The 10,496-nt window shown below is 44.8% G+C and overlaps 1 protein-coding gene across 1 annotated transcript in view; it reads right to left on the minus strand.

The window, feature by feature from the left end:
- The window catches only part of ST8SIA5 (ST8 alpha-N-acetyl-neuraminide alpha-2,8-sialyltransferase 5), a 50,037-nt gene that overhangs the window by 16,192 nt on the left and 23,349 nt on the right, over positions 1-10,496 (minus strand). The window contains exons 3-4 of the mRNA XM_014525282.2: positions 6,445-6,531; positions 3,206-3,350 (exon numbers count right to left, since the gene is read on the minus strand). Of these exons, the coding sequence (XP_014380768.1) occupies positions 3,206-3,350; positions 6,445-6,531 (232 nt within the window). The remainder of the gene's footprint in view (positions 1-3,205; positions 3,351-6,444; positions 6,532-10,496) is intronic.

Genomic DNA, 10,496 nt, shown 5'->3' on the forward strand with positions numbered 1-10,496 from the left:
CGTCAAGAGTGTCCATCCACGAAAAACATGGGCTCTGACAGACATACAGGTCTCCACTCTAACTCATGGCGCTTCAAATAAAGCACCATGAGTTAGAGCGCCTACTCCCCGGCCCAGAAGATGTCTGCCTGTTGGGGTGTGGGGAGGAAAATCAAGTTCCACTTTGGAGCCAATCCAGGGGAGAAGCCTGCCTGCAATCTCTCTGTCCTAGTATCTCTCCCACCACACCTCCTGCCCGTGTTTGCCTGACCTGAGCTGGAGGGGGAGCGGGTGGGGGGGCTTCAATCCACTCTTCCCCACTCCAGCTCAGGCAAATCCCATTCCACAGCTCCCTCCCCTCCCCCTCCCTTCTTGCAGACAGCACCAAGGGGGAGAGCGGGGCAGGGAGCAGCTGGGCTGCATCAGCCCAACCCCAATCACACTGACATACTGACCCTAGGGAATACAAGCGCCCTAAGGTGCTCCACTTCAGAGCACCTTCATCTGATCCCTCATTAGATGAGGGTTAATTTGTCTCGCAATCAGTTGCTTCTGAAGTGATCCATACCTGTGCACGTGTCACAGCACAGCTGCAGAGCACTTTCAGGGGGCCAATCACATGACATATGTCACTTCTGTCAGCACACAGACAGAGTCTTGATGCTCTCACACAACAGACCTTTGCAGAACTGAGCAAACAGTGGGAAAGGGTTTTCCTAGCAGTCCTTTCCACTCAAATGTTCACGTTCCACAAACGTCAGACATACATTGGTTCGTCATCCAAGTCGCATGTTATTATTTCTGATCTCGGATTGGATGAGTGACGCAGCTAACCAGCCTAGGCCCTGATTTAGCAAAGCACTTAATCACACCCTTAACTTCAAGCATATGTATATATCCCCTTGATATCTGTCAGCTCTAGACATATGCATAAAATTAAATATGTCCTTCAATGGAATAGAGATGGGATTACTCATGTGCTTAAGTCCTTTCCTGAACTGAGGCCACAGTGGGTGAAATTCACCTCTCATGCAGAGGTTTATGCCCAATATAAGTTTCAGCTGTACCCTAAATACAGCATTTAAGTGAGACTTTGGCTATTCAGCCTTGGAGAAGAGTAATGCAGTAGTTGGGAACATGGGCAATTTGAGTTCAGCTCCCTGTTCCACCAGACTTTTTCTGTGGCATCAGGCTTAGGTCTTCTGTGCCTCAGTTCCTCCATATGTAAAATAAAGTTAATAGTACTGCTATATATGCTACATCTCTGTGGAGGACTGTACTAATACACATTATAGATTATGCTGCATTCAGATAGTGCAGTAACAGAAATCATGTCCCACTCCAGCTCAGGCAAATCCCATTCCACAGCTCCCTCCCCTCCCCCTCCCTTCTTGCAGACAGCACCAAGGGGGAGAGCGGGGCAGGGAGCAGCTGGGCTGCATCAGCCCAACCCCAATCACACTGACATACTGACCCTAGGGAATACAAGCGCCCTAAGGTGCTCCACTTCAGAGCACCTTCATCTGATCCCTCATTAGATGAGGGTTAATTTGTCTCGCAATCAGTTGCTTCTGAAGTGATCCATACCTGTGCACGTGTCACAGCACAGCTGCAGAGCACTTTCAGGGGGCCAATCACATGACATATGTCACTTCTGTCAGCACACAGACAGAGTCTTGATGCTCTCACACAACAGACCTTTGCAGAACTGAGCAAACAGTGGGAAAGGGTTTTCCTAGCAGTCCTTTCCACTCAAATGTTCACGTTCCACAAACGTCAGACATACATTGGTTCGTCATCCAAGTCGCATGTTATTATTTCTGATCTCGGATTGGATGAGTGACGCAGCTAACCAGCCTAGGCCCTGATTTAGCAAAGCACTTAATCACACCCTTAACTTCAAGCATATGTATATATCCCCTTGATATCTGTCAGCTCTAGACATATGCATAAAATTAAATATGTCCTTCAATGGAATAGAGATGGGATTACTCATGTGCTTAAGTCCTTTCCTGAACTGAGGCCACAGTGGGTGAAATTCACCTCTCATGCAGAGGTTTATGCCCAATATAAGTTTCAGCTGTACCCTAAATACAGCATTTAAGTGAGACTTTGGCTATTCAGCCTTGGAGAAGAGTAATGCAGTAGTTGGGAACATGGGCAATTTGAGTTCAGCTCCCTGTTCCACCAGACTTTTTCTGTGGCATCAGGCTTAGGTCTTCTGTGCCTCAGTTCCTCCATATGTAAAATAAAGTTAATAGTACTGCTATATATGCTACATCTCTGTGGAGGACTGTACTAATACACATTATAGATTATGCTGCATTCAGATAGTGCAGTAACAGAAATCATGTAAGCACATAACATAGGTCATGTTGCTGGCCTTTGGGAAAGGGATGAATTCCATAAATGCACAGATTGAAATTCATATAGCATCAGTAATGTAACTGAAAGGGTGACTAGGGCAGCAGCCCTGGGGCCTGCCTTTTTGGGGAAGCACAAAAACAGGTGCTGCTGCAATGGTAGCCAGTCATGCTGTCGCAATCAGTTTGGCAGCAGCCCAGGCTACTCTGTGCGTCACGGCTGCCCCAGGCATGCAGCTGCCTGGCTACGCCTCTGCACAGCATGATTTTGTTGCATAATCCAGAGTCACGTGAATTATAGCATGCACTGAGACCTGAACACGAGATTAGACTGTTTACACTTCAGGTCAAGAGTTGCTGACGGAAGACATTTGTGAATAATTTAAAATGGCAAATACATTTGACCGTTTTGTAACCTGCTCACCAACAGTCTTCAAACAGGGAAAAAAAATGATTATTTAAATGAACTATTCATTGAATTCTAGATATTTCAAATAAAAACAAAAATCAGAGCCAGCTAAACATTGGGTTTGATGGACACGAATACATCCTCATTGAGTTCTGGCCAGTAATCTGCTTTTATAGACAAATTTCTGAAGTGTTTTCACTAGCCACTTAACTCTGGGGGCAGTAATGTTCTGCTGTAAACAGCAGGCACATTGCATGCCAACTTAAGCAGATACTACAGAGCAAAATAATCAGAGATGCTCTTATGGAAAATAATCATACTTGTAATAAGACTGTAATAAACCTTGCAAAAAATGTCTACTGGTTGGTTGAAGTCTGACTACCATACAGGAGTATCTGATACAGCAATGACAGTGTAGTCGATTCCAGCACATGTAGGCAGCCACGTAAAGCACCTTTGGAAACATCCTGAAGATTTCTTGATTGATATGGAAGATCCCACTCGTATCCACTTCATATTTCAGTTTCGTTCCCAGGGGAGTATTTTTCTGGGTGGTGAATAGAAATGCAGGGGCATTGCAACATCTGGATAGAGTAGACCTGTAATATAAACAGCAAAAAGAGATTATGTATGAAAACTAGGTCTTACAATTAGCGTTGAAATCACTGCCCATTCCTTACAAATGGTAAGGAATCTTTCAACAATAGATATGGGGTTGGTTATATGCTTTTTTAATAGGAAAATGCTGGTGCACCAAAACCAAAGCCCTGCTGGAATATACCAGGTCTGATGAACACTTTTACAATGAAAAATGTTCTCAGGTCCAGGAATATCTGGTTGAAACCAGAGACAGAGATACCCCAACCTCTCAAAACAGCAAATGGCTTCACTGTCAGTGCACATAAGCTACTGGCTATCTTGGGGTGAGCCTGAGCCATGGGCAACTGGTGCCTCCCGAGTCTGGGGGGGCACCAGATTGCTGATGGAGGGGGGTCCCTCGGTGGCCTATCGCCAAGGAGGGGTGGATTTCTGGTTTCGTGGCTGGTGCTTCCAGGGGGTGCACGGCCGATCGCAGGGGGTGCATGTGCACCTGCGTGCACCCCCTACACATCGACAATGGCCCAAGCCTTTCTCAGTCTCCCCTGTTATCATTCCACTTTGTATTAATCAACCATCTGTGGGACCAGAGGCCATCTCTACTGCGCAGTAGGAAGGGCATTCACCTGGGATGTGGGAGAGTGGCAGTGTAGGAACTTGTCCCTGGGATTCCCAAAGCCCAAGGAGTGCCTCCCTCCCTCTCTCTCCCTGCCCCAGCTCTTCTGGAGTCTCTCTCATTTCTAAAAGAAAATCCTTACTTGCATCCTTCTGTGGAACAAGAAACGTTTTGAGAGTCTGAAACATTTCAGAGGATATTCTCCATTGAACTCTAGGCCTGATGACACTATTGATAGCGCTCTACACTCACTACAGAGGTCATGTTCAATTCCAATATGCAGGGATGCATCATATGCAGATACTACATATGTAGTATGTAAAAAGGAAGCCAGTTTCTTGGTCCGCACCTTTCATTTAATGCTTGTTTGCTTTTATCTTTGGATCCAAAATCCAGTCATCATCTCCACTTCTATTCCAGGAGAAGTTTCCTTCTGAGTTAATGCATCTGATATTTTGGTGGTGAGTAGGTTATGACAAATGCACACATTTACAAATAGGGCCAACTGGTTCCCAGCTGAATTACCTTTGCTCTCAGGGTAAATAGCCCACATTATAAACTGAAAGAACAAACTGATTCTGTATGCTTTTTGTGGATGTTATTTATATAGTATATATAAACAAATGTAGAATCAACTATACATATGGCAAAGACTGAACTTCTACAATTTGACAAGGCTAATTGAGGGAATGATACAATGTTCCAATCAAGGTCATAAATGAGGGTGACAGATGAATGGGAATAAATTATCAAATAACTACAAGAGATGCTTGAATCGAATCAGGAGGGTAATACAAGAAAGAACTGCTCCTTCATTATTTCTGCACCAGGAGAGTGAGGGAAGACCCCTTCTCCTCTATCCTACAACTCCAACTAGTGTTCCTGGAGCATCAACCTACTTCACCACTATGAAGGTCTGCTCTAGTCTTAATCTTTCACCACCAGAGCACTGCACCTCCCTGTCCCACCCCTTGGGGCAAGTGCTGGACATGGAAACTGGTGGGAGGAAAAGCTCAGACCAGCAATGGTAGGAACATGTCCATGTGGGAACTGGGGGCTGCAAATGAACCCCTCATGAGCTGCATGAGGCCTAGGTTGGACAGCCCTATTATAGGGGAAGATTTATGAACCCTCCCAGTGACTTTTAACCAGGAGAGGAATCACTTCTTTTCATCCTTTGGGCAGGGGGCTGGACTCGATGATCTTCCGAGGTCCCTTCCAGCCCTAATGTCTATGAAATCTATGAAATCTATGAAATCCATATCTTTATCACAAGAGGTTCCACTTGCTCTAAAACAATGAAAGTCTTCCCAGGACTGAGCCAAACAGGTTTCTAGCACAAAGCTGAAACAAGGTTTTGGCTCCAATCAGACATTGCTCCTACACAGCTGGAGTCCTCAGCTTGTTCTGAGGCCATTTCATATGAACTTCAGCAAGGGGCGGGTGCATGAGATGAGACAGAGGCACCAGAGAAATAAGTAGCAGAGGTCTCTGGAGGGCAGAGAAGTGGCCGAGGTGCTCAGGGAAAGATAATTGAGCAGGGTTAATAAAGGATACAGAGGGATGGGATACAGCAACCTGGACTCTGAATACAGAACCAGCAATACAGAATTCCATGGTGAGGTTTCTGAAATCCTCCCCTAAAAGAAAGTCCTCACTGCCGTCACTGTAGACGCACCCCTTCACACTGGCAAGGTGAGCCTCCAGCGGTTCCAGTGATGCCCGCGGAGAATTTGGTCACAAAGAGCAGAGTGGCACTTCTGACAGAGGGGCAGGACTGAGAGCCAGAGCCCCAGGTTTCTCTTCTCTGGTTGGCCACAGGCTCACTGAAACCTGGGATAAGTGCTCCATGGCCCAGCTTGCACGCTGTCTCCCCACTCCCTGACACATGTATGGCATGAGGTTGGGGGAGACCGTCACAGACTGATTTCCCCTCTTTCACGGGGAAGTGGATATTTTATATTTTATACAGCAGATGACAAACCAAGGAGCAATGGGCTCAAGTTGCAGCAAGGGAAGTTTAGGTTAGATATTAGAAAGAGCTTTCTCATGAGAAAGGTAGTAAGCACTGGAACAGGTTACCCAGAGAGGTTGCAGACTCTCCATTCTTGAAGGTTTTTAAGACCCAGTTGGACAAAGCTTTGGCCGGGATGATCTAGTTGGGGCTGGTCCTGCTTTGAGCAGGGGGTTGGACTAGATGTGACGTCCTGAGGTCCCTTCCAACCCTCATTTCTATGATTCTATATTAGATGCCTCAATAGCAACCTGCCCCTTGCTACTTAGCTTTCCTTTTATAAACCCTAGTCAATTCTAATTTCAACGCATCAGCACCCCAGACCATAATAAATGGTAAAGAGTAACAGGGTCCTGATGTCTTACTTGCTCCTTAATAGCTATCAATGTGATCATTTCATCTGATTGCAACCAGCTGTGGTCAAAGACAGCCCCATCAGTTACCATTGGGCAGCAACCCTTCTTACTTGAATAGGTTAGCTGCTGTTACATTCATCTCCCATTTGCATATCTGCAAGCTCTTCCACCTGTCGAACAATTCAGTTTGCTTCACCCTAAGGAAAAAGAAAAAAAGATATGAGGAAGTCAGAGTTTGCTTTTATTAAATGCATTCATCACTACTGGTAACACTTCCTTAGGCAGACATGAGACAGTCACGGAGCAGGAAGAGCTGGATGAGCCATAAGGATCCCCTCAGTCCAAAACATAATCCCAGCAGTTCTTACAAATTCCATTACTCCATTGCCCAGAAGTCCTCAACCACTACTGGAAATCCACTGATCTAGGCTCTGTAAAAAAATATTCCCTATTCCAGTGGTTTTCAACCTTTTTTTCATTTGCAGACTCCTTAGAAATTTTGAATGGAGATGCAAACCCCTTTGGAAATGTTGAGTGGAGGTGTGGACTCCTTTGAATTGTAAGTGTGGGTATTCACATACTTTTGATTGATCATAGTCATCTTTCACAGACCCCTTAGACATAGTCTGTAGACCCCCTGGGGTCCACAGACCACAGGTTGAAAACCAGTGCCCTAAACAGCCCCTACAGTTTAAGTCGGCACAGCAGACTTAGAGCAGGAAAGGAAGCAGGAGACAGAGGGTGAAGTGACTTGCCTAAGTGTTGTACAAAACTATCAGTGATCAGGAAAGAGGGCATCACACAGGGTCCCAGCCCCGTACCTTGAACCCGAGAACTGGAAGGTTACCGCTTTTCATTAAAGGCAGACCCTGAAGTTGAATGAAACCGTCAGTTGTGATAATGTCCACCTTCATAGTTGCTCCTAAACTCCAACCTAAATTTCCCCTGCTGCACCTTAAGGCCATTGCTCCTTGTCCTATCCCCTACAACCACAGAGACAAACCCATCTCTATCCTCTCTGTAAGCACCCTTCAGCTTTTGAAGATTGTTATCAAATCTCCCTTCAGTCTTCTCTTCTCTGAACTAAATAGCCCGAACTCTTTCAGCCTTTCCTCACAAGTCATGCTTCCCAGATCTCTAATCATTTTTGTTGCTCTCCACTAGACTCTTTCTAAACTGTCCACATCTTCCTTGAAGTACAGGGCCCAAAACTGGACACAGTGCTCCAGGTGAAGCCTCGCCAGTGCTGAACAGAGCAGAAGAATGACTTGCATTAATTTGTATGTGCCACTTGTGCTGTGGCTGAGCAAGGCTGCTAACGAGAGACTGGGAAACCCCAGGAGGACCTGTGTGCTCCTTGGGGAGAAGCTACAGTAGAGAAAAGGCTCTGAATCAGGGAAGCAATCAAGGTGACTGCCTGGTGGATGAAAAGAAATGCAAAACTCCAAAACTCGTGGTTCAGAGATGATACCTTCTATTCAGCTAACTAAGAAATGGCAAAAAAAAATTACTTCTCTTTGCGAGCTTTCAGGCACACGGGCCCTTCTTCAGGCTAAGGGAAAATTAAAGATGGCAAAAGTCCCCTTAGGTAGAAAAGAAACTTCATTTTGCACAGAGGAAGCTGAAAGCAGATGTCTGTATCGCTGGGTCCATGAGAGTTCCTTTGTGTGAGTTGCTCTTTGATGCGCAGATAAGGCAGTTTTTTCCCCTGGTGCTGTCAGATGGCAGTAGATATTTTTCTTTCTTGTTTAGCAATGAAGTTTCCAAAACTGGCTAAAAGAGTGCATGTGCCCAAAAGCTTGCAAAGAAAGATATATATATAGAAATATATAGATATATTTTGCTATTTCTTAGTTGCTCTAATAAAAGGTATCATCTCTGAACCAAGAGCTTTAGAGTTTTGCATTTCTTTTTGTCTCAGACCAACACGGCTACCAAATACATCCCTGAAACTGGATGAAAGGCATGGAGCAGATCCAAGGGTCCAAGTAGGACTTAAACTTTGTTGGGGGATGTTTCTCTGCTGAGATGCCTGGGTGAAGGCCTTCCTGGTTTCTTTGATGAACTTTATAAAAGAACAAGATCCTTAGAGGACATGGACTGCTGTGTAAAATCCTGAATGGGTCCAAATGGAAAACAAAGACCAAGCAAATGTGCACTGTATGCACCATCTCAGACTGCAAGGAGATGCATAGAAGAGAACCATACCATTGTCACAAGGCATTTTTCCCTGCTTCATTTCTTGTTAGTGCCTTGTCTAATGTAGGCTTCACTTCAGAAGCTATTACACAGTAACCTTAGGATGACACACATATTTTGCAGATAGCCTTAACTTCATTTAGTCATGCTTTGATGCATTGTAATAAATGCCTTCACAGCTCAACTTCTCTGCTCCCATATACTATATATTATACTGCAGCCATAAACCTGTGTTCAGTATGCATAACTGCAGCTTGGAGTTCGTCGCCCCAATATGATGCCAACGCTTCAAGCTTCAGTTGTAGGTAGTGATGGGGAAACAGTTTGAATAAGAGGAACCAAAAGAAGAAGTACCTAGCAGTGGGGAAACATCCTTATTGCTAAGTAATCTCATAGAGCAAGGTATACTATAGTCCTCTGCTAGAAACGAGCCAGATTTTTCTGTAGACAGATGTGTGAAAGACAATATTGTACTCCAGGGCAAGGCCAAGGACTATGACCTGTAAGGATCAGCATTTTGGAACTGTAATACATTTCCAAAAGTTATTTCTACCTCACATTTTATATAAGTTTTCCAATATATGGCCTTTAATAACTAAGGAGAGGGACCAGGATTACTGGATTCTTTGAATCTGCTGGATCTTGGTGTATTCCCTTTGGGGATAAGGGCTTTGAATGCTCTCTATCCTGCCTTTCAATAAAAGAAGGCTTTGAAGAGCTGTTTTATACTTAAACTGGATGCAACTTTGGATTTTCCAGAGTAAATCACACATAAAGAACTAGGTCATTCTGCAGCCTACCAGAGCATGCTAATTTGGAAATCTTCCATTATCCCCACAAGCTCTCTAAAGAAAAATGGATATTCTGTATGCACGTTAGAAAAACACAGCCCAGAAAAAAAGCCTTACTATATTAAACAACATATACTGTACATCCAAATCTAATATTATCCCATTAAGTCAGAGTCCATTATCAGTTAAACACCACTTGGTAAGTGAGAGAAGGGATTTCCCTCTATGCCACCTAGTGAGTATTTGAAAATCACATATCCAGGACTCACCATCTCCAACATGATCACTGGTAAGTTCTCATTCTTGCTATTTATTTTTAAGCACTGTGAGTCAGCAAAGAAGATAAAGTTGTTACTCCAGTGTCCTTCATCCAGTGCCAATTATGAAGGAAGAAGTTGTAACCATCATTTTTATCTGTGCAAAGTCAATGAGGGAGGCTTGCATCCAACTTTCATGCAGTGCTGTAACAGCCAAATGTTACCATAATTGCTATTTCAATTAATACTGTGCATTTCTGAATCACCAAGCACTTAACAACCTCTATTAGGTCTGTGCATAGGTCAGTATTACTGTGACTGCAAAAACCTTGGGGCAGGGATCGTGGGCTAGAGCCCAATAAAAGTGCATAAAGTGGGACTTAAGCAGAAGCAAGGCACCTACATGCAAGTTAGTGGCAGTACTGGCCGCAGGGGATGACTTGGTGGGGGATCTGCAGGTGCAAGGTAACCTAGGGGATAGTGACCACCTATTGATAGGGTTTACTATCTGGAGAAAGGTGGGGAAGATAACTAGCAGGGCAGAAGTGCTAGACTTCAGGAAGGCCAACTTCCAACAAGCACAGGAGATTAGTTAGGGAAGGATTGACTGGTAAAAGCCTTGGAGAGATGGGAGTCCAGGAAGGGTGGGCGTTTCATAGATTCATAGATTCATAGATGTTAGGGCCGGAAAGGACCTCAATAGATCATCGAGTCCGACCCCCTGCGTAGGCAGGAAAGAGGGCTTGGTTCAGACGACCCCAGCCAGATGCTTATCTAACCTCCTCTTGAAGAACCCCAGGGTAGGGGAGAGCACCACCTCCCTTGGGAGCCCGTTCCAGACCTTGGCCACTCGAACTGTGAAGAAGTTCTTCCTAATGTCCAATCTAAATCTGCTCTCTGCTAGCTTGTGGCCAT

Source organism: Alligator sinensis, unplaced genomic scaffold (assembly GCF_000455745.1).
Source record: "Alligator sinensis unplaced genomic scaffold, ASM45574v1 scaffold518_2, whole genome shotgun sequence".
NCBI lineage: Eukaryota > Metazoa > Chordata > Crocodylia > Alligatoridae > Alligator > Alligator sinensis.